This window comes from Halichoeres trimaculatus, unplaced genomic scaffold (genome assembly GCF_033239565.1).
Source record: "Halichoeres trimaculatus isolate MK-OKI-2021-1 unplaced genomic scaffold, fHalTri1.1 fHalTri1_scaffold_14, whole genome shotgun sequence".
Taxonomy (NCBI): Eukaryota; Metazoa; Chordata; class Actinopteri; order Labriformes; family Labridae; genus Halichoeres; species Halichoeres trimaculatus.
Window position 1 is genome coordinate 17430504 of NW_027437192.1, and position 24842 is coordinate 17455345.

A 24842-nucleotide genomic window follows, 5' to 3' on the forward strand; every position below is an offset into this window, starting at 1 on the left:
TACTCCATCAGTTTCTGCGCGCCCTATGCTGGCCCGCTGATTTAATATCCCCTCAGTGGACCTGGTGACAGCACGCAACCCTCACTCCTCTTCAAATGATTACGCACGCGCACACATGCACGCAATACACAGAGAAATGGGAGGAATGGGTCAAAGTGGTAACGTCGATGGTAATATTCATTTTATTGAAACCACAGTTCATATGGAAGACCAATGGGAGCACGGGATTATAAACTCAGAGGGCTTTTTAAAAATAAAAATAAATCACGATACCACATTAGTGTCTCAGAATCGTCTTGTTAAAGTTTCAAAAGGAGCACAAAATAACAATATTGCTTCCTATGGAGTTAAAAGCATGACTCCAGCGGTTATTCATTGTTTGAAACTAAGGTTGAAGTCTGATACGGATGAATTATGAGACGCTAAATCATCTCTTTCAATGATTAAACTGCCAATTTTAAAAAACACAAGCGTACAACTTACCTAGCAAGCGAGGATGGATATTCCGGGAAAAGACGTGCGTAAAACGCACCGGTCCGTGGCAGCAGTCCGGAGGCGAGCAGGGAAGATGCTGCTTCGTCGCTAGTGCGGAATAAAATCCCTTCCTTGTCAAACAAAAGCTCTTTGTAACTTCTGTCTTGTCCTCTCACATCGCTGCTCCGCCGGACGTGTGTCTAACCGGATTGCTTCTTTTGATATCCGCACCCAGGAGGGTATCCATCGGTGCGCACACAGTAAGCTCATCCCCCTGCTGCTGTTGCTTCTCCTAAATATCCAATTTCACATTGCAGCTTTCCTTTCCCCCTACAGAATACACCAGTACACCCAGTGCATTATTTTCCCTGAGCCAACAGGAGTTTCAAAGACCCCAGAGATACTGTGAAACAAGATCCTTGCAAGATGACACGGGTTTTATGGACGTTTGGTTGGACTCGAGAAAGCCGGTTTGTTGGCGCTCTGATATGCGCAGGATACAGCAATAATGATGTCAACCCCACTGTGGTGTAACACTGGTAACTAACTGTCCAATAAGATTTAGGGTGTGATGACATCAAAAAGGTATCTGTGATAGAGCTTGGTTTTGCTATAAGAAAAACTCTTTATTTTGTTCACAAAACACGGATTTTATATTCGCATTTTTATCTTTACCCCCAGCCGTTTCTGTTTGATAAATCACAATAAACTCTGACCAAAGACTGAGCTGCTACTAACCCTGCTTCTGCACCACACCTAAACTGAGTTAGCCTGTGAAATCAGATAGATATTAATTTTAGATTTTTTAGAGTGGTCCTGGTAGTTCTCAGTACATCATTGTTTTAACGTCGGGTTTTAATCACACCTTCAAGGACCAGACACCCAAAAGCAGAATGCTCTCGCTATTTAATGAGATCTGTCGTAATGTAGTCGCTTCAATGCAGTGCGCCTCCTATGTACTCGGTCTCCCACAATGCACCATATGAGAGGCTGCGTCATATCGTCGCGACCCAACGTGGGGTTGCCGCAACCCTGCATTACCTTAGGTGGAATATATGCTGTGTTAATTGGTTGTTGCCGCTTAGTATACGTTTTTAAAGCCTCGTTTTGTTTATTGTTAACGTAAACGTTTCCGGAAGAAGTCTAAATATATAGAATTCTTAACGTGTCGCAGCTGTGCTCCGTCAGAAAATGAAGACTCCTCTGGATGAAAAATCAGCTAAGTTCCTGGTCGACGCTGCTCTGCTGTATCGGGAGAAATGTCCGGAGCTATCACGGTTCCTAGTGTAAGCTTCTTTATTTTAAACACGACGTTAATGTCCGGGCTGTCGCTTTCTCCCTCTATTGTTGTATTGTTAGCTAGTAGCCGCTAGGTGGAGGAGCTTGACCGGTGTTCTTCATACCTAACGTCTGCTCTAACGGTTGACTCCCGACTGTTACGATGACGTCACGATACCTCAGGAAGAGACATAACAAACTTTTTTTTAAAATTTTTTTTCATGATTATATAGTTCCAGGATATTCCAAAAAAGTCGCATGAAAATTTAATAAGGAATACTAAGATTTTTCTTAAAATGAGAGGCTGTGGAAAAATATGACTACTCTGAATTAATATTTCATTTCCTACTATTGTCCCTTTCTCTACCGAGAAACAGTTGACCGAGTCTGTGAAGAATCAAGATAAATTTTCTTATTATTTGCAGAAAAAGCAATTCAGACAGTAATTAGGCTTGTAGATGTGAGCATACATAGTTGATAATGTAATATTGTGCAAGCCCACGATGTAATGGTGTCAGTTTTCTTTAAAGACTTCTTTCTGATGTATTGAACACTGATTTTTTTAATGAAGCTTTAAATGCCAGATAAGAAGTTCTTTTGGCTTGTACATCAGATGCTATTTTTACACCAAGAAAGGCCCATTGAAGTTTTACATGTGTCAGTGCAGCTCAAACCCTGCTGTCATTTTCTCAAGAATTTTCAGAGTGAGGTAGATTTTGTTGTTGAAGTCAAAGTGACTCCCTAACAAGCATGGGAATGAAAGTGACCCAGGGGAAACAAATTGCAGGAAGTACAGAAAATCCTTTTAATCATTGAGATAGAGAGAAAGCCTGTGAGCCTTATCTTTTCTTGTATCTTTTGCATATGGACCCATATAGAGTCTGAAGTCTTTGATAATAGGGTCTTTATTTCATAGTCTCTTGTAGTTGAGTCTGTTTGTTCATATTAGAATGAAACACAGTGGTAACTAATGCCTGTTTTTAATTTGTGTTATCATTTACAGCTCACTGTTCAAGTTTTTGAGCTTTTGCCAAAATAGAAATCTATTCATTTTCCATCTGATAGCATGTCCAACGTGTGCGTGTCTGCTTGTTTGAGTGTGTGCACTGCTTGTCCATAACCTTGAGTTTGTTCATGCCTGTTAGGCCTGCATTAAATTACTCATTGCCAACACATTTTTAATACTGCTGTTAAGATGTGATGTGTGAGGAATAGTTGTTATAATGTACAGTTCCTATGTATTTCTACTGTTCATTTACCAAAATCCAAAATACTTAGTTTGTTCCTCACCACAGTTTCAGTCACACTTTCTTGTCACTTTTGTCTTTACTTTTTCTCCTGCCCTCGTGTTAGCTGACCTCCTGGTCGCTGCCGAATTGACACCAATCAAAGCTAAAGGTTGACAGCTGCAGCATCTGTTAAGCCGTGTGTGTGTATGTGTGGACTCGTCCAGCTTGGAATGAAGTTGGGTTCATTGTTGGGTGCAGTGTTCCCATATCCTCAGGCTTGTTTTCAATTCGACTTGAGCCAGGAAAGTTGTGGGAAGAACCAGAAATGGAAACTAAAACCAAAGTTATAACAGGGAAACCCAAAGTCAAGATCATTATATGGAAGCATGTGAGCCCAATGCTGCTCTAAACATCAATCTGTCCCCCAGATTCTCTTGCTGTGATGAGTTGTGGGTATAGAAGAAAATTAGACCTTGCCTACCCTTGACAACTTGAAACCAGTAAAACACAAAGCAGAATTTTTGGGCCCCTGGCTGTAAGACCTGTGTGGTTTCATGCCGGAGTGACTGTCCGAGAAGACGCAATTAGCAGCCGCAGCCAGAATTTACACAAGTGACGTGACCTAATTTACTGCTGCATTTGATCCACAGCCAGAGAGGAAATATAGAAGACATATCAGGAGGGGAATTACTGCAAAGAGAATTAACATTCAGACAGAAGCTTTGGACACCAAGATCAACCAAGTTAACCAAGGAAACATTCTTGTGTCTGCATCCTCTCGAAAAACCAGCTGACATGGTCAGTGAGAAAAGTTTTTCTTCCTAATGAACCACAACTGTCTCTGTTTTCTCCCTGAGCTTTAATGTCATCCTCCTTTCGGGTTTTGGTTTTCTCCCTAAGTCACTGAGTGTGTGCGCTGTGGGTGTGTGTCAGTATTCAAACACACTTCTGCACGTATTTGTTAGAGATCGCGTTGCTGCCTTCTGCCACAGTCTGTTGTGTGGATGTCGGCCTTGTGGTTACAATGAGTTTCAAGTATTGTTGTCATTCCTCAGTAAACATGTGCCAGCGACTTTAGGATGGCACTGTATTTTATGTGTGTATGCATGTGTTGGTCTTGTATAGGATGGCACTCTGTGAACACGTCAGCCTGTGTCATGTTTGTGTCTGTTCTGGTATGTGTACTGACGTCACGATATTGTGGCTCATGTTGCCGCAGCAGTGGAGCTGTCTTCCAGTAAGTTCATCGTCATAGTTGAGTGTCTGGTAACTGGAACCTGACTGAGTGATCTGATCACCAAAGTATGAAGCCATACAATGCTATTTGGACTATGGTTGCAGCTCATCATTAGTTTGATGGCTGACTAGTCAACTGTCATGAAATGAATAATGGATTAACTGGATAACAGGTTGCATGACTTTATTGTGGTAAGGGTGCATAGATCCAGTTTTTTAAGTCTTGATACACCTGGGCTTTGGTGTTGACCTATCCATTTCCTGTCCTATCTGTCACTAGTGTTAGACTAACCTCACTACCTCATTCTGCTTCTGTCACTGATGTGGATCTGATATTTTGTGTAAGTACCCAACCTACACCAGGATGAGATCAGTGCGCCTCATGCGGTAGTTGTTTTTAGCAATCAGTCTTAAATCTTCACATTGTCTCTTCAAACTCCAAAGTGGAACTGAGAATTAGATATGAAATCATCTTTCTTCTATCTTTGCTTTTATTTTGGTAGAACTGCTCTAAAGAAAAGGTGTTTGGGAAGAGAGGAGGGAAAGACATTCACCAATCCATGCTGGGCCACAGAACAAATCCTATGATCAGTGTGATGGGGACTTTGACCTCTTAGCTGAGGCCCTGATAAATGGGGATAGACTGATTATCGTCCCAAATATTTGGCATTTTGAGGCATATTAGCATCAGCCTTTTTTCAATCGACCTGCAGCTGATAAGAAATCAATTTGAAACTGTTATTTTGGCTCTGATGCAGCCGCGCCTCTCTTTCTGCAGTCACTACTCTGTCTCCTGCATTGTCCCACCCACAGCACCATCTGATTGGTTACACACAGAGCTATTTTTTAAAAAAAGCTTCAATTACTGCAGAAAACTTCAAGGAGATATTTATTTTTTAAGTTGTCATTTAACTTTATGACATGCTACTGAGCTTGGGAGCTGTTTGATAATCATATGCTTCAAGGTAAAGTTAAGTGTTAGAGTTTGTATTGTTCAAAATTTTGATGCAAATATTTCCACCTTTACTGCAAATGAATATCAGCTTCCTTGACTACTAATAAATCTATATCAGCCCTGAAGAAACCATATCGGTCTATGTCTACTGCTAACTGAGCTTTACTAGTTCCTCCTTGTAAACTTTGAAAAGTGTGATACAAGTTCAGAACTTGTTTGGAAACCAGACTCTAGCCACAGTTACACGAGGAGAATCTTTCTGAATGACTTTTCCGAAAACAGTAGTATACATGGAAAGGAATATTCCAATCTCTGGTAATGCGCCACTGTAATCAAACAGAATAGTCAATGGGGCATGCGCAGAAAAACATAAACATTACGTTATTTATCAAAGGTGGAAAGCGACAGTTTTTTTGTTTTGCGAGTTTTTTTGTCCGTCCAGTCTTAAAATTATGTTCAGTTCTTTCAAAGTTTGGATCAAAAACAAACTTTCCTCAGTAATCCAGTGCTGACTGCTTGCCGCCATTTTTAAAATTGAGGAACGTCTCTAGTTGCATCTTGCTTCATATCTGAGCATCCGCTGAAAGAACGCACCCTGACAACTTTCCGTTTGAGTGGATACATGATACCTCAATTGGTTTGGGGAAAGGAATATTCCACCGCTGTGAAACTGATTTAATGTCCATTTGGATTGGCACTTTTATTTCAGAATGTGGTGTATACAAAGGTTAAATTTTTCAGTTTGAGCAAATAAGCTGAATGCAAGCGTAATATGTATGTATGTATACGTGGCTACTGAGTATGAAAAAAAAGCAATATTAAAAAATCAGTATCTAAATCAGCCCTGACTTTCACAATATACTTTCACGTATGTGTTTCATTGTTGTAACTAGACCCAGTAATTTGCTGCATTTAAAAAAAACAACTCTATGTGATTAAATAAATAAAAATAAAGTTTTTGATGTAGCACTTGATAAAATGTCAGGCCAGAGATTGTCATCTGGGAACCATAAGTGCCTGTACAAAAGTTTGTCGCTCAATAAATGAAATATATAAGTGATATACTGGTAGTACTACATGGTAAACCAGAGCGACCCCCTGAAGCTCTCAGGATTTGCTCTAATGAGGCTGTGAATGTGTGTAAAGAGTTTCCTGGCAATCCATCCAATGGCTGGAACAAAGCAGTGTGCCCATCAACCAACACATTACTGCTGCCATCCCTTGAGGCGCACCCTCTGTGTCCCTCAGTGTTACTTAAATGATTTTAAAAGTAGTTCCCAGTGTTATTGTTTTCCATCAGTAAACGATTTTTAGTTTCAGCTTAAAGCTCATTGTCTATACCAGTCTCAACCCTGCCCATATATATATATATATATATATATATATATATATATATATATATATATATATATATATATATATATATATATATATATATATATATATATATATATATATATATATATATATATATATATTTATATATACACATCTGTTTGGTGAGGAAAAACAGGATGTTTCATACTGCAGTGTTTCTGTGATGATTTCACTTTGTACACTTTGCCTCAGCCAGATTCAGTACTTCTGTCTGTGATTACATTACATTAGAGACAACAAATAATATCTACACACACATACACACACACACCCTCTGCTGATTGCATCTCTGAGTTGTCAGCGGTCCCTGTGACGCTCTCAGTGTTCATCACCACTGTCAAGTGTGCACTTAAAAGGAGATGCATGTCAAGTATGTTAATAAGATTAGGGCAGTAGGAGAAGTGATTGCGGTGCATGGTTTCCAAGAGATGGCTCATCAGGGGAGCAGCGGAAAGAAAGGCTGTGGTGGGAAAAAAAATCCCCAAGAATCCAGCTTCTCCACACTTGAGTTGTTTGTGGTCTTTTCATGAAACTGTGTGCGAATTCTCTCTGTCAGCGCTATAAACTGATGAAGAATGTTGCTCCTCTTCGTAAAGTAAGAATGAGTTTGTTAGTGGTGTCACTCAGCGATAAACAAAAGCAAGGTCAATGAATGTAAAACTTGCAAACTATTTGAAGGAAGGTGGGAAAATCAGCTTTGAATGATGAGAAATGCTCCCTCAACAGCTACCACAATGTTTCAGGAAATGTTTGAGGCCTGTGAGTCACCATCAGTCTACTGCAGACTCACAAACCACCACACCGGCCTCAAACAGCTTCTCCTCATTTCCAGTATGTCTTGTCACAGCTTCTATATAATCTGACAGCTTAATCCAGTCAATGATTATTAAATTGTTTGGGGGATCAACGGACGGTGACTCAGCCTTTGGAATGAGAGATTGCAAATCATCGAACATCACCCAGAAATATAATGCAGCTTACATACGGGCTGAGCGAGAGTGCAAGTGGAGTGCATTGACAAACCACTGCTGCCAGCGGGTGCCAGCAGGTCAACTCTAGATTAAAGTTGGCTGCACGCCCCCTCCTCTCCATAAACAGGCTTGTTTCTGTCCCCCCGTGCCACACGTGCAGGAGGACAACACATTTCCCTTCATCATTTTAAGCCTGAAGCTAATTTTAGAAGGACTTATCGTGGCTTAGGAAAAACATTTTCATAAATACCTCATTGTAAGCGTTCCAAAAGTGGAGGCAGCATAGCGGTCGTTCACAAGGGGAAGTAATTGAAATGATTTGGATAGTTGTCCTAAATTGTTTCCACCTCACTTAACTAATGAAGAATGTTTTGTTTTTTAACAAATTCTGTTTTGTAATGAGTTTGTTTACATAAGTCTCTATCTGCAAATTGATTTACTGTCAAAGTCCATCAAGTAGAATCTTGAACACACTTTGTTAGTATAGCCTAATCACTTAGCTTGTGTATTACTTTATATTGGGGTGAAATAAGCTGTTGTAATGCAAATTGAGTTGGGCATATGGGGATTTTAAGGGGTTTGCTGTTGAATTACTTATGAATGCTTTTCTCTCCAGAGGAATAAAACTTTCTCTGTTTAGAGAAGCTGTAATCACTCAAGTTCTACCTCATAAACACCTTGTTCTGTTTGTTCCATTTGAATTTAACACTTATTCTGCTTGATTTGAACTTTTTGTCTGATCCAGCCTTCTCTTTCTCTCCTACAGGCAGTGGCCTATGAAAGCAGATGGTAAGTGAAGAGATCCGATTAGGAATGTTAATTCTATTTTTATATCGGCTTTTGTTCACCTGCAATGCCCTGAAGTGTGTTAAAGCAATGAAGGCAGAATGCAGTAGTAAGAGGGACCTTGTCACCAATTCGTCAAGGTTGATAAACCTCAGTAAACCCTCAGCCAAACACAGCCCAGTCAGCCAGCTGTCCGAGGCAGACTGCCTGATGGGACACACACACACACACACACACACACACACACACACACACACACACAGACACACACACACACACACACACACACACACACACACACACACACACACACACACACACACACAAGAACAGGTCCATGCCAGCCAAAAACCACATCCATAAGCAGAGGTGCCAATCTAGTACAGCTGCTCAGGCTTTCTTCCTTCATTTTAGAGCTAGTCCCTTAGAGAGTAACACACTGCCCAGAGCATGTTGGGAAAAACTGAATTGCGTGTAATGACATTTTTGTTTGGAAATGACAAATCTTTGAAATGTGGATGTCATATGAAGGACAGTATTATCTGGATGCCTTTTTATTAAAATTTCAGCTTAAGGGAAAACTGTCTGCAGACATTTCACTTCCCTCCACAGATTACACTCATGAAACTTTGGTCTCATTGTGGTAAAGAAAAATTCATTGAAGTGCACAGCATAACACTAATAACTATTTTATAGCAGCTATTAAAATAAGAGTTTAAAAGTGCAGAGACATGCAAGCAATTTATGAAACGAAGCAGGGAACAAGGAGAAGCCAAACAAAAGTACAGTACTGACAATGAGAGAGTGCAGTCAATATTTCAATCGAAACAAAAATGTAAAAACTAAGAAGCGAGAAGCAGAGCAAAGATGGTATAAGAAATTGGAAAAAAAGAAAAAAGAGAGAAAATTAACCAAATAGGAATAAAAGCAAGCTATTGAAAGAATGGAAACAAAATGAAAAATACAGAGGAAAGACTAAAGTGAAATATCAGCAAGTTTTTATAGAAGAGTTTGGGGACGCAAAAAGAAAATATTTCATTTATTCTGTATGACTCAACAGCCTCAGGGAGGTACTTCTAAAGCTCCGGGGCTCTGATGACACCAGAATAATCTTCTTTATATTTAAACATCAGTTTTGGAACAAACAAAAGGTACCTGAACATCTGAGGCTACAACTTGGCTCACAAATGTCTTAACTGCTTTGTAAAGTAGCTTGGAGTGAAAATAAAACAAATAAATCAATACTACAGTGGTGCAGGTACTGAAGTAATTGTTTCATTGTTCTTAAAAACAGTTTAAGAACATTAAAAAAAGTTACTAAAAACTAAAAACAAACCCTAAAACACTCAAACAGGAGTAGAGTCTCAAGCTGGGTTAAAAGCCAAGAAATAAAAACGGGTTTTAAGTCATGTTTTAAAAACAGTCAGTGAGGGGGCTTGTCTTATGTGAAGCTCGTTCTGTCCAATTTTATAGCAGAAACATATAAAGCCCTGTCCCCTCTGAGCTTTCGTTTTGACTTCGGTACCTCCAGGAGCAGCAGATCAGCTGACCTGAGGCACCAAGCAGGAGTGCGGGGATGAAGAGAGGTACAACAGGGCCAAACTGTTTAAAAATTAAAAAACAAAAAAAAGAACCTTAAAGTGGACTCTAAAATGCACAGGCAGTCACAGGAAGGAGGCCAGGGTTTGGGAGTAATGTGCTCCCTCTTATGTGCTCCCAAGTAAAGTGCGTTACAGTAATCCAGCCGAGACGTGATAAGAGCAAGGATTACTGTTTCAAAACACTGCTGTGTGAGGAAAGGCTTCACTTTTGCCAGCTGCCTAATCTGAAAAAAGCTGGACTTTACCACAGAACTAGTTTGCTAGTCCAATTTAAAATCACTGTCCATCTCATACCCCAAGTTTGAGACTAACTGAGAGAAGTCTGAACTATGGTTCAGCTATAGCTAGGGGGAGAAAATATGTTTTGGTTAATTCCAGATAGGAGGGACTTTCATTAGTACAGTCTTCTGTAAAATAAGAGTACACTTGATGCTTCATTTGCTGATAAACTTCAGAAAATCTATTTTTTTTCCTTTCCTCAGAAAAACAAAAGCAGGAACCCTCAAGTCCCACACACAGACTCAAGTCAGTGTGTCAGTGTTGTTACCAGTGGTTGGGGCCTGACAACCAAAGGGTGAGACTGCGACCCAAGCAGCGTCCGTCAGCACGTGTACAGAGCGTCCTGCGCCGGAAGGCCAGAGGCAAAAGACTCAGCCTGATGCAGAGGAAGCTGCTGCACCGTTTCCAAAAGTCCTGCTCAGTACTGGTAAGAAGATAAAACTCTACAACCCCTCAGACCTGGTTACGTATTTTACTGCACTGCAGCATACTGACCTTGCAGGAAAACACCGGGCACTATGTCCTCAGCTGCACCGGTGCTGCACTGGGTCCACTTCTGGACAGCAGGGTGCTGTGGTCTTTGCAGTATTATATAAGTAAAATTTGTGAGAATTCCTCCTTAAAGCCTTTTTTTTCCAGTCCCTACAGCCCCAAAACCAAAGCAGTTGGGTCAGTTTTGAAATGTTGAAAAAAATAATCAAGTTGTTTGTGTATAATTTAAATCCTCATTCAACTGAAGATTATCCAAAGATAACGAAGTAAATTCTGAAGCTGAAAAATTGTATAATTCACTGAAAAACGTGCTAATCTCAAAGTTGATGCTTGCAATAAGTTTTAAAGTTGCAACAGACTAAGTGATTAACAAAGCATTGGTTGATAAATAAGCCCAAGTCCTAATGTTGCCAGTGTTCGAGGTCCACTTTAAGTGCACATGTCTAGACTTGTCACAGCCTAGAGTCCAAGTCCTGGACTCGAGTACTACAACACTGGCCTGCAGTCACTGTAACAGTTTGTATTTATGAAGTCATTCGTTTTCATTATCAGAGAGTGTCTTGTTTTATTACAGTGCTCTCCACATGGTTACAGTGTGTTCAGTGGCCTCATAAAGCTGAACTGTAAGAGAAGTAATACTGCCAGGCAGTGCTTCGTCAACACTCTCCCTGTTCCCTCCCACAGCCCTCTGAATTGTTATCGTGCTACTTTTTGTCGCTCTTCTTAATGGACAGCAGCAGTCAGGGACAAAATGGAAAGCTTATTTTGGCGCGCACCCACCCACTCCACTGATAAGCTCGTTAAGGCAAGGACAGCAGCGGTGAAGCTCTTGGCAGTAGGGTCATTTCCCTCTGCTGCATCTGAAAGCAGTGATAGGAGAGAGCCATAGAAGAGCCCCTCCGGTTATCTGCCATCAGTCTAATGAAGAGCAGGTCTAGTGGAAATGCTGCCTCATTAAAACGTGGTTGGGTCATTTGGTATGCGAGAATTCAACAGCAAGGCGCTCTGAACTCACTCTCCACTTTATGTTTATGGAGTCTGAGGGCACAGAGGAAGACGGAGAAAGATGGAGGGAGCAGGAATTATAAAGAGTAGCGAGAGAGGAGTATAACACTGGAAGGTAAAAGGTGAAAAGCAAGAGGATTGAAGGGTGGTGAGATAAGAAAGGTAGAGAGGAGAAGTCAAAGATGGAGACTGCAAGAGAGAAACGTTTGCATCCTGTAACAGCACTTGGTATGCAGCAGTGGTCATGCACCAGGTCCTGTTTTATCTGTGAGGGCCATGGTGAAGGACAGATTTAGAGGCTGTTAGGGAGGTCAAGTGGATGGGATACACAAAGGAAGCCATAGTACAATCATGGTCGTCAATAAAGGGAATGTCTGTAAAATCAGGCACAGCTATAGACATTATCACATTTTCTAATGCAGTCAGTGTATAAATGAACATTAGATTGATGTACTACATCAATAAGAGCTGGAATTACATCTGCATTGCAGTTTTTTCTCTCAAGAACATCCAGTGGTAGCTTTCACAATTTCACCACATTTTTCCCTTTACCCAGAGTTTTTTTCTACATCTTTTTGAGCTTAAAGGGGCTGTGAGGAGTTTCTAAGTGACCTTGAAAAAAACTCTCTTCTACATATATCCCTGACCGTAATCCACACTTTAAAATGAGATTATCAGCAGCAGTATAGGTAATTTTGAAATGCTACTTCTTAGCTTCCCGATTGGATCAAGCAGGACCAGATTGATTTATGGCACATCTAGGTCTCTATGACAACACCTCGCCAACTGACAAAGTTTAGAAGTGAGAAAAGTGGTTGTCTCTGCTGAAAATGATTCCTGTGATTTATTTTGTAGTGATGGTGGACAGGAGCTTAACTGTCAGACAGAAAAAGGACAGAAGAGCAGAAGAAAGATAAACAAGAGAGAGATGGAGCACAAGCTAGAGGCTTGAACACGAGCTCAAGGCATATAGGGGTAAACTGTTTGTGATAATGTTCAGTCCAACCCACATGCAGCAGTAATTCTGCAGTGGTCTGTTCAAACTTATGGGGCCGTTTACACTACAACACTTTAAGGGTGAAATGCAAAAGTTTTGTTGCATTTCAGTCTTGTGTTTACACAGAATTGGCGTTTAAGCCGACCTAAAATGCAAACTTTTGAAAATAGCCTCCAGAGTGGGATTTTTCTGTAACACTGCAGACACTGTTGCCGTGTAAGCCAGCAGTTTTAGTGGAAACGCTGACGTCACATTCCGCCTCGCGTGAGCGCATACAAGACAACACTCCCATCTTTATGATTGTTGCGAACTAGCATGTTGTGCTTGTGCTGTGCTGCTCAATCTTCTGTATCTGCTGACTATCTTCATACAAAATGTGCATCTGTTGCTCCACTTCTGCAGTTGGTATTCCCATAGACTGTATATAGAGTGGACTGCGTGGCTCCGCCGTTTACCATTGTACTGATTTGAAGTCAAAATTCTCCTGTCACAGGCGCAGCCATTGGCAGCAATTGCAGCCAGAGTTTGCGCAGTAGAGACTGTGAGGGATTCTGGGAGAATCTGAGTAGAGCTGGGTGACAAAAATAAAAATTATTTTTTTACTTTTGCGAGTCTAATCACTTCTTGACTCTACTGCCTGACATACCCCGAACCCCGCAAAAAATACACAAGAATGGCAGCTGTCAATCATCGTTAAATGTGACGTAAAAGCTTGATTTAACCTCTTACAACTAATGAAAACGAATCTTTTCAGATTAAAGAGGACCTGAATACAAGACAGCCAAATTATATGCATTAATCACCACAACAATCAGACATAAGAAACATTTTTACGAGGTGTATTAATTTTTTAAAGTTTGACAGCAGCTCATCTGGAATGGCTTGAGAGACGTTTTTTTTACCTATACTGCAGCCAGCCACCAGGGGGAGCAGTTTTTGTGGAGACCTCACTTCGAGCCGAGCAAGAGGTTGTCCATTTTTTTTTTAAAATTTTTTTTACAGTCTATGAGTTTTCCACAATAGACCAGATGAGTGGCTCAACTCTACTTTAGTGGAGATCTACCCAAAGCTGCTTCCACACCTGCAGGCCTAGCGTGCGTACTACAGCGTTTTCAGTCCCTCTGCGTTTTTGTGTAAACACAGATTTTTTTTCACAGCGTTTAAGCGTTTTCAGATGAAACATCATGTAAACGGGGCCTGAGAGTCTATTAATAAAATGAAGAATGAGGTTACGTTAGCTCTGCTTTGTAGATAACTAGCAGGACACACGTCTTATCTAATCTTATCTTATCTTAGAGTAATGGGCTGTCACTAGCGCTAAAATAGACGGTTATTAAACTACGGTTCAAACAGACAAAGTTTGCTTGTCATGTTTTATATAAGGCTATGCAACTGTACTGTTAAATACCTTACCTCCACTCGTTAAATCCAGTAAAAAGTTGTCTTGAACAAAGAAAATTTGTTTTGATCTGATTTCTATTAATTTCCTCAACAAACGCACACCTTTTTAAAACTCCTGTTTTCACAAGAGTGTGGGGTGAGACTCCGAGCAAAAAGGTGGCACTGCAGTCCATTTAAAACAGATCCTCCTCACAGCATCTTTAAGCTCCATATAACATAGATTTCAAGCAGCTTACTCACTAGTTTGCAGTTTTTACATCTGCTGACTGCCTTTGTAACTATTATGTAGCTCACTAAACAAGCTATTTAGCTGACCTAATGCCAATCTTAGCTGGCTAGTATCTTACATTAAGGGTAAATAGTCTGAAGAGGGAGTCAGAAGTTTTCTTTGTGTAAGCACAGCATTTGGGGTACTTGATTTTAGGATGGATAGAAAGAGAAACAACGCCTATAGGTGAGAGTGACCTGTTGTTTGGTGCTCAGTATACAGAGGAGTCAGGATTGTTTGCTTCTTTCAGCTCAGAGAAATGATGGTTTTATGTGATGTGTGTTTTATTATGGAGCGGCTGTGGCTCAATGGCAGAGTGCTTCATCTCCCCATCAAAAAGCTTGGCTGTACAATCCCAGCTTCTGCTGTCCACATGTTGAAGTGCTCTTTTGCAAGACACTGGCCCCAGCATTGGTCCTGAGGGGCAAAGCTAACAACGTATGACAGGATGATAACAGGATAAAGGAATTGGGCTACACTGATGTGGACGCTGCATAGCATCCTCAGCTGTCAGTGTGAGCATGCATGTGTTACTGGGTAAATCAGACATGTAGAATAATATGTGCTATGCTGTTACAGATACCTTCTGAACACCTTTGTTTCATGTTAAGCCAGAAATCTGCATGTAGCTAACTAGCAGTGCAGGGCTTGTGTTAAAAATACATCCTCATCTGCTGTGATTTCTTTGGCATGTAAATACAGTGCAGCTGTTGTTCAGTCCCCCATTGGCAAATATATCCTTGTTGTGTTTTATACCCTGAAGGCCTCAGCCATGACTGTGCACTCCTCCTCTGACTTATTTGTCAACAGTGTTTTGGTCCACATGGAGAATGTTGATGCTTGTTCATCACGAGACGTCCTCGGTAAGCGATACAACCCGAGCCTGTCCTCAGAAGTATTTTTACCCCCAGTTTCATGGTCACTTGGCTAGGACAAACTGGGGTTCAGGGAGTATCTGGAGGAGGGTGAAAGTGTGACCCTTATAATGTAGAGTGGTGAAGCGTGTAGATAAGATGAGGAATGCTCTCTAACAACCCTGACGGGAAAGACATAGCACACATGGATAAAAAGATTCACACTCACCTGACTCCTCTGACTGTAATTCGAAGTATGGATAAAGCGGGGGAGCAGATGGATTAAGAAGTCATTTGAAGTTATCCTTATCAGAAGATGGCGCTTCTAATCTTTAACATTTTTGTGAAAAAGATAATTGACCGTGTGCCCAGAATTTGTTTTGCTTCATTTTTAATTTCATGGTTATATTTCAGTCAGAGAGGGTCGCATACTCAGTACTCTGCCTCTCTTACCGTTAGTCACACAGCCACAACAGAGAGAAGCGTGTTACTCATTTCAGAACTAATCAAAACACTTTGCTGTAATAATTTATTGTCTTGTTTGTGTGAAGGCTCAGACAGACAGACATTCAAAACAAGGTGAGAGCTGCTGCAGAGGCAGATAACCATGCTTGCTTCTGTTCTCAGCACTCTTCCAAGTGTCAAAACAAATCTGGTTTGTTTCTGTGGATGAAAGGTGTTTTGAAAACACTTTGAAATAATCTTTTACTTGGGAAGCTTAAGCTGTTTCTCCCCAGCTAAAATTAAATGATGTATGTTGTGTAGACCTCAACACACTGTGCAGTTTGTGTATTGACTTCTTCATAACATCCTGAGTCTAGAGCAGAGGTCTTCAACAAGGGGGTCTGTGGCCTCTGGGGTCAGTTAGGCCAATTTTCATACATTCCTTGTATTCCCAAGTATTTCCACTTGTATCTATGTTAATGTCTTTGAATACACATTGACGGATACATGGAGGTCAAGAATATTATCTTTCAGTCAGAAATGCAAGCATGTGGCGAGACAGCAGCTCTCTCAAACTGCGCACTGGTTCACTTGGCCTTCACTTCTAGCTTCTGAAGATGGAGGAAGACCTGCCTCTACTGCTGCTCTGCCAAACATATGGCCGCATGTTTGATGCTAGCTTTTTCAGGTTTCCTGTAATAAGCCGTCTCTAACTAATATCCAACACACAGGCCTGTGCGTTGCAGTATTATTTTAAAAGAAGACGCCTTTATGAACAAACAAAATTAGTTGCCAAATTATACCAGTATCTTATTATATATAGCATACTGACATACTAAGAGAAGCTTAGTGTAGCTTAGTATCAAATGCACAAGAACAAGACACATTTATGCGTTTATATATGGTACTAGACTTATTTAATATTACACACACACACACACACACACACACACACACACACATATATATATATATATATATATATATATATATATATATATATATATATATATATATATATTACTAGGCAGAAAAAAATGTGACCATATGGTGCATATTCACACTCACACATATGGCCGTGTGCAGTATTCATAATCTAAGGTGTTAATACACTCTCATTTCTCTCCTGTCACGATGCATGTTTTTCCTGCCCTCACTGTAGGTGTCAGTGCATGTTGTGATCTCCCCAGCTCAGTGAAGTAGTGTTTTAGACACTTCATAAATCAGGTATGTTTATGCACACTGCTAAGGTTATCCGGCAGTGAATATGGAAATAAGTTGTTGGATTGTTGCCTCGATAGACAAGCAGTGACCCTAAATGGAGCAAAGAATAGTGCAAACTCCTACGTATGTCTCACTGTCTTCCACCTCCTGAGCCTACAGTGTTACTCTCTACAGAGCTTTTTGCATAAGTGTTTCATACGGGATGAAACCCTCTAATGAGGGTTTGGATTTAAACTCTTGTAACCAAACTCAAGGGAAAATTCTTATCATACCTGGTGCAGTACTTGTCTGGCTGTCATAAAGCTCTACTAATGAAGATGTTACAAAGTGAAAATAACTTCAAAGAAAGAAAAGGTGGCTCATAAACTTAAATAAGATAATGTTTGTGAAGGTAAAATGAGCCAAAAAGAATTGGCACTGTATTATGAGAAACCTTTGGCTGGTGCAAGTGTCAAAGTCAACAGCGGTAGCATAGAAGCATACCTTGAGTAACAGAAAATCTCAATCACTACTGGTGGGAACATAAATCTGTCATGTTTTTTGTTTTGTTTTTTTTCCTTTATGGATTAACGTAGATGACTTTTTGACTGTACATGGATAATCTATGGCAACGAGAATATTGGATGTTGAAAAAAATTGAAGTATTTAATTGTGTCATCCTAACTTGAGCTCGTCAGAAGTATTGTCTCCTAGGTGGTTAAAAAGATATATGTGTGGAGTAAACGTGTGGACATTCTCTGAGAACAAAAACAAACTGACAGAACTTAAGTGGTTGAAAAATCCTTCCTTTTCCCAGAAGAGCCATTTCTCCCTGACGTGAGTCAAACCTATCTTTGTGATTTATGCCACAGCTTATGACCAGCTTTCATCCACTCATCCCCTATTCTACACTTTTTTTCTATCCCCGCCTTTTCTTTTCCCCTAACCTCAAATCATCAACCTGACCGCCCCCTGTGCCCCTGCGTTATCCTCATCTCTCCTTCCATTCTTGGCCATTTCTCTCACCGCTTCCCTCAGTGGTATTTATCTTCACTGGAGTAATGTCTCTGGAGAGACGGCCTCTCGAGGAGGTGACAGGAAACAGCAGACAGCCGTGTCTATGTTGTTGCTGGGTCTGTTTAGCCTCTCAGGGCTCAGGGGAAAGCTCCCTGGTGGGTGAGAGCTGAGTGACAGAATGATACGGGGGGATTGTGTTTTGGAGGGAATCTGAAACAGCAACAGTAGCGGTGGCCTTGAGTGCTATAGATATAAACACAGGGGGTTGCAGGGAAGTGGAAACACGTCTCACGTGTATGTGGATTTAACAGAGGACTCACTGAAGTATTTTAAGCATAGAAACACACGTACAGTAGCTGCAGCAGCAGTCATCGCTGGTCAAAACTAGCCGAGTCTGTGATTGACACACTCTGGAAACCTTAGAAAGTCAACACACCCAAGAAAACTAGAATATCTACACACATTCTAAGACTTCATGCTGTTTTTCTCCCACACAGCACACCCTGGGACGTGAACAGGTGCAGTTTTTCATTCCACAACGTTAACCTGATGCTGCATCATAACAGCATGTCATCTCTCAATTAGCCCGTGCCTGTCTTTTAATTCCCTCTCCTCACTCACTATTTAAAGCCACTCTGGAACTTGGCAGTCTCTGCTGTAGGCTTAACATGAAGTTGGCACAGGTTGAATGTGCTACTGTTCAGCTTTGGATCCTCTTCATCATGTATGCACGTATATTGCTCCTGTAATTGATCCTGTCAGCATGGGGGCATTATGTAAAGCCACATACACCATATAAGTTAAGTCTTATTATGGCCCAGAGGAGCTCCAAGTGAAGATCTGCCCCTAAGTTGTTTGTCAGAATCAAGTTTATTTATTAGTACGTTTACACAGAAAGAGTTTTGATGTTGTTGATGTAACATGATAAAGATTACTCGAATAAATTAAAGCTTTACCTTTATGCACAACAGGGCTTTTTGCTTCACTGTGTTGTGATGGAGCTAATGTCTGTGCAGCAGGTGCAACAGAGCACCAGAGCTGGTGGTTTCAGCAACCAAACGTAGATTTAGACCTGTTCAGTCCAAACTTATAAGCACACAAGTTTGATTTGATCGACAAAGAACATTAACAGTCGGAATGTTTTCAACACTGCATTGATTATTAATGCATTAGTCAAAAACTAAAGGTTTAATTATATTTCAGCACCGTATCTGATTTGATGTAATTGAGGGAGGGGACTGAGGGAGTATAATTAAAAAGTGAATACAAAGCACAGTAATCAGGAGTGGACCATGATAATTTCCGTACCATTGAAAAGCGAGCATAAGTTTGGCACGTTGCCACAGGAAGGTGCTTATTTAGCTTTTGATTTTTTTTCCAATTTTAGCAAACATAACGCACAACAAATGCACATAAACAAACATAAAAAGTGAGTGGCTAAGTCAAAATTTCTCTATTGTTTTTGTTTTTTTATTAAGTCTTTCATTCTGGTTATCAGTCAGTTTATTCCAGCGTTGATCTCTGTCATAAGCCGCGTTTCCACCAAGCATACCGGTTCGGTTCGTCTCGGTACGGTGTGCATTTTGTGGCGTTTCCGCTGACTTATCCCGGGACAGATCTCCAAAAACTGAGACAAGCCTGCCCACTTTTTTGGGACCCTTCCGTATGGGTGCCAGACTGAACCGATCCACTCTTGGAAGGTGGAGCAACACACTGCAGACTGTTGATTGGTCAAAAGAATCGTCACTTACCCCGACAGCAGCTGTATTTCTCCTGGCGGCACACAGACTTCTCTGAAACGAAGCTTGATTGCACTTTGTATCAAAGAGCCACATGACAATCACAAAGAGGATGAAATGCTGCATGTCTTCCATCTATGCTCTTTGTTTACTGTGTCACGATTTTCTCCTTTGTTGGATTTAATAGCGGGGTAAGCTGCTACGGTTTCATGCTATTGTTTAACAGCTGCGGCTTTTGGCATCAGGCTTACACGCCGCCTACTACGAGAGGGCACAGTTTGCTGTGGAAGCGCAAACTGGATCAGGCCTAACTGTCCCTAACCGTCCCAAACCGTACTGAACCGACCCGGACTGCTTGGTGGAAACGCGGCTATAGACTGACCACAGTCTGACAGCCTTTTTTGGACTACATTTGTAGAGATATGGGTCATAAGATGAGAAATGAACCTTCACAGATTAGCACTTTGTGTAGGGAGGAGGGGCCACTATATCTGTGGGCAAATATTTGTCTTTTCAGACCAGGACACTTACCATGACCACCTCCAACTTTTTAAAATGGATGCTAATGCAATGAGTAAAATTTTCTTGACAAGTTTCTCAAAATAAGTATGACACGGGCAGCCAAAACAAATACATGGTAAGATTTGATTTTTATTGTCTCTTATGCACAAAAAAAGCAGTAGAGTTTGTAAACACATGATATACATAAATCATACCCAAACCTGAAAGCTACACTCTCAGCTCTCACAGCATAAAGTCGCAATCTGGTGCACAGCTGCTGAATCCAGGGACCAGGCGTATAAATCACCTAAATTTATGGTTTAGAACTGTGTGCACTGAAACATAGTCAGATTTTTTTGTAACTTAAATATATGTGTAGTTCTCTTTCATAAATCTGAAGTGTTGCAGAACTAGTCGTCGGTGCACAAACCACATTTTCACTCCAAATGGATGCAGAAAGCACCCTAAAGCATCACTTCACGTATCAAGGCAAGCACATCACCACTCATTCTGCAATAAAAAAGAAGTGATGTTACATCAACTGTGTCAAATCTTTACAGTTCTTCAACAGGCACAGAAAATATGAAGTTATCTGTCAGTGCCTGTTTCAAAAACTCACCATGTGACATCTTTACCGTTTGTTTCTAACATTTGAGCAATAATCAGAAATGAGTATGAAGAGCTCTGAAACAGACAGGGACGATGCTTTTGCAACATTTCCCACCACAGAAACATTTGGTTTTAGACTTAAAGGTGTCATTAATACAACACCTGGTATTTAGCAGGGGTAGCTCTCTAGATTCATCACACACCATGAATAAAGCTTCAGCAGATATCATCTTTGGGGAGGTGCAGAGGCATCCTCTCTCACAGTTTATCTCATTTGAAGAGTCTTATCCAGCTCTTTTCACACAGTGAGATCTCTCTGATTTAATGGGTTCCAGAGGTTCATTAACATTTAAAACCTCATAAATAATTTACTCAAACACACAACCCCAAGCACAGAGAATAATACATCTTCTCTTTAAATAATTTGGCTGACTAGATAAATCCTACTTGTTGAACTCTGTTGGATAAATCACATCCTCCTGCCTCTGTTGTGTTTTGTTTTGACTCATTCCTGCTGGTATGATTCAGGATGATACGTAACCTTATATCAGCACAGAGACGGAGAGGAAATAGACTAACCGATATGACATCTTTTTTAAATTGCACAGTGAAGCCATTCTGCATTCAGGTCAGGTGCCTGTGTGTATTTAGCGGGCAGCCTGCCTCCAGACAGTGTGACTAAGTGGCCGCCTGCAACATCACCGCTTGCCTCGTATTGATTCCCCCCCCCCCCCCGTGACTGCTCTTCTGCTTTCAGCTGCATTGTTGCTGTATCGATGTCTTCTCAAATGACTTTCACACACATGGCATGTAGATATCTGTGCCTGTATTTGCAGGAACACATATATTTTTGGAAACTCCGTCACACAATCAACACTCAGAAACCTTTGTCACCTTTTATTCAGCTAAAAGCCTCTTATGGGAACCTAATTGTGTCACTCATCCTGTTACTCTGCTCACCCTCATCCTCCTGGGTGGTATCGTACTGCTGAGGTCAAGTTAATCAACCCAGCCTGACCTCTGGCACCACAGAGTAAGACAGGAAGGGAGGTATTTATGGAGCAGGGACTATTAATAGATGAAAGGGTCCATTTGCAGCATTGATTTATGTGGTTCTGTGTGCATGTGTGTGTACACATGTGCGTCATTTTGCTCTCGTTTTATGTTTCTCTATTTCATGGACATTATTAATTACAAGCGTAATTGACCACATTGTTGGAACAATGCTTATTTCAGGAGGATAAAAACATGTGAAGGTGTGATACCAAGAGCTTTGCAGGTGTAAGACAATAGAAGCAAAAACATCTTTGCAAATGACGTTGGTATTTATCCAGCAGGTGCACACTAAAAACGATTGGGTTGAAAATAACCCAATATGGGCTGTTTTATAACCCAACTGCTGGTTCATTTTGGCACCAATCCAGCAGTTGTTAGATTGGTCCGTTTTAACCCAACAGATGAGTTAAATGTTCTACTCTGGGTCAAATTAATTACAATTCTGGGTTTTTTTCAGCTACATGTATTTTTTCAGTAATCTATCCAAATGCTTAGTTAAATTAACATATACACACAAAGAAAAGGTTGGTCCAATTTAACTTAATTATAAAATTATTTCATAAAGCCGTGAAGCACCGGCAGCCGGTCCATGCTGCGGAACACAGACAACCGGTTCGTGCCGTGGTGCACAGATAGTCAAACCATGGCATGAGAGGCACTGATTGCCTGTGATACCCACACAAGGCTGCTTCATTCCCTCATGATTACAAAATAGTGTCACATCAAAAATTACTTTGCTTAAGATATTGTCTTGAAATGTAAAGGAGCAGTTTTTTTAAGTTTGATTGCAGAGAATATTGTATTGAATATTGAATATTAAATTGAAAAGGTGCCAATACGGTGAGTTTTGGGTGCATAGAGCCTGTCACGGTGTCTGGTTGGTGGAACATGTTTGTCAACGTGAAGGCGTTTGAATCACAAACAACCCAGGTGCGAGGAGTCAACCAATGTATGATGGGTTGATGGACTTTATCTCAGCACTTGAGTTTCACAAAAATAGCCCAAATCTGATATAAAGAACTAATTATGGGTTAAACATTTCAGAACCCAACATTTGAGTTGATGAAATAACCCAGCAGTCTTTAAGTGTGTGTTTATCTCACAACTCTCCCTCTACAGTTTGTCACAGTATTGAGTTTACTTACATGGCACAAAGCTGCAAAATCCCACAGATAGCCTCCCTGGTCACGAGGTATTTCTTATGCTCATTTGCACCTCATATTATTAGCCCTGTGCATTTAAAACTACACAGGGTGCATGCCTGTGTAATCATGATTTATAGACTAACGGCTGGTTTGTTGTTTCTTGTAAAGCCTTCACCAATGAGAAGAGTGACTCATCCGTGCAGTAAACAGGACTTATTCTTCTTATGTGACTCTAATGGGACTCTCAGCAAGGTGTATTTGGTTTCATGCACCCTTTATTTTATGATGTAGAGGATGAAAAGCAGGTGCTGACATTTCACACACTGTGCATGAAGCTGAACCGTTGGGTTACACTGTATGTGTGCAAGATTAACGTTCAGCGTGACAATAGCTGTCAGTGTGTGTTTGGGTTTCATGTTGGACACAAGCATGTGGTGAGTGTTGGAGAGGAAATCAGACAGCTCTTCTCTTGTTTGGGTGTTTTCATCTTGCTCTTGCTGACGCTGTGTACTTTGTTTTGATGAGCTGGTTAGAGGCTGTGATAGCTCGTCACTGCAGTTCATGCATTTTGCAGTTTAATTTAATCCTGTTATCACAAGTCATGCTTCTTTTCTCTGACCGTATCATAAACCTTTGCTTTTTTTCCAACAGAAATTCAACTTTGTGCAAGAATAATAATCATCCATGTTAATCCCCTGGAATGTTGCCCTCATCGTTATTGGACTGAGAGCAGCTTCGTCTGCTGTCCAAGATGAGGAGAGCAAATCTCTGTGTGGCACTTTCTCACGTGCGCCCCTCTCAAGCGCATACACTACATGTCAAAGGCTTAGAGTAAATTAGACTCATACACGTGAATAGCGGGATTAAGTTTCAGGTTATTGTGACTTGAGGATACTCTGCAGCAGCTGTTGTGAATGATGGCTATGACCTGGATTTTTGGGGGGTTGGACAGTATCACTTTGTTGACACTTTATTTTTTCCACTTTGTCTGATAAATATCCACTACTACTCTCAGATTTCTGTCTCAAAACTTGTCATGCCAGTGCCTCTGGGCAGGCCAGCTGATGAAAGTGAGGCCACTAGTGGTGGGGACTGAAGGACCAGTGGAGAAACAGCATAAGGTCACTCTGATTGCAAACATCCATCTCGAGCCAGCTGTCTGTCTGTTTCCTCTACTCCAGTATGAGGAGGATGTTTTTTTTATCCTTGGTAATAATTTCGTAGTCATCTGAACTCTTTCAATCTAGGCTGTGAACAAAATGTGTGCCTCCCTCATCCTTTCCATGTTACAGCAGTACTATTTAAAGCTGAGGAACAAGAAGTCTTTGTTTGAGTATTCACTGTGAGTGTCTGTTTAGATTTCATGATAGGAAACTTTAGTGGAGGGAAATAAAAGGAAATGGTTCTGAAATGGATTCTTATATCAAACCGCAAATACAGATTCCTTATCATCATTGTTTGAAATGAGGCACAAGAGGGTATGAAAATTTCTTCTTTGCATAAACCCAGAGCCCACCACAGGCCATCACTCCATCTATTCCCATAAGATACCTATGACAAACAGCAAACTGTGCCATAAACCAACCTTTACTGCCTCTTTGTATTTGTAATGCTTTTCTTTTGGCTGAAAACAGTTAGAGGCATAGAGACTGTGTGTGATCTTTAATGAAATATCTTAGCTTTATAATCTTTTCCTAACTTTATCCTTCAGAGTGTCTCGACACTTTGTTCCAGCTTCATTTGCGTCATCAGCATAGCTCATTGCTCTCGTTAGGACTTATTTTAACACAATGATTGCAATCGAAATCAGTTTGGGCTGTGCTAAGTTTGGAAGAGTGCTGCTTATTTTAAGTCCAGCGAGATAGCAAGCTTGATGAAAAGGCTTTGACTGTTTGATGGTTTTGCTCCACTGTTTAAATAGAGCT

General features: G+C 40.8%; 1 protein-coding gene across 1 annotated transcript in view; it reads left to right on the forward strand.

Annotated features, from left to right (window-relative positions):
• The first annotated feature begins 1447 nt into the window (after positions 1–1447).
• The window catches only part of rmp24 (ribonuclease MRP subunit p24), a 28495-nt gene continuing 5100 nt past the window's right edge, over positions 1448–24842 (forward strand). Inside the window, exons 1-3 of the mRNA XM_074686955.1 lie at positions 1448–1760; positions 8287–8309; positions 10390–10613. Of these exons, the coding sequence (XP_074543056.1) occupies positions 1666–1760; positions 8287–8309; positions 10390–10613 (342 nt within the window). The 5' untranslated portion in view covers positions 1448–1665. The remainder of the gene's footprint in view (positions 1761–8286; positions 8310–10389; positions 10614–24842) is intronic.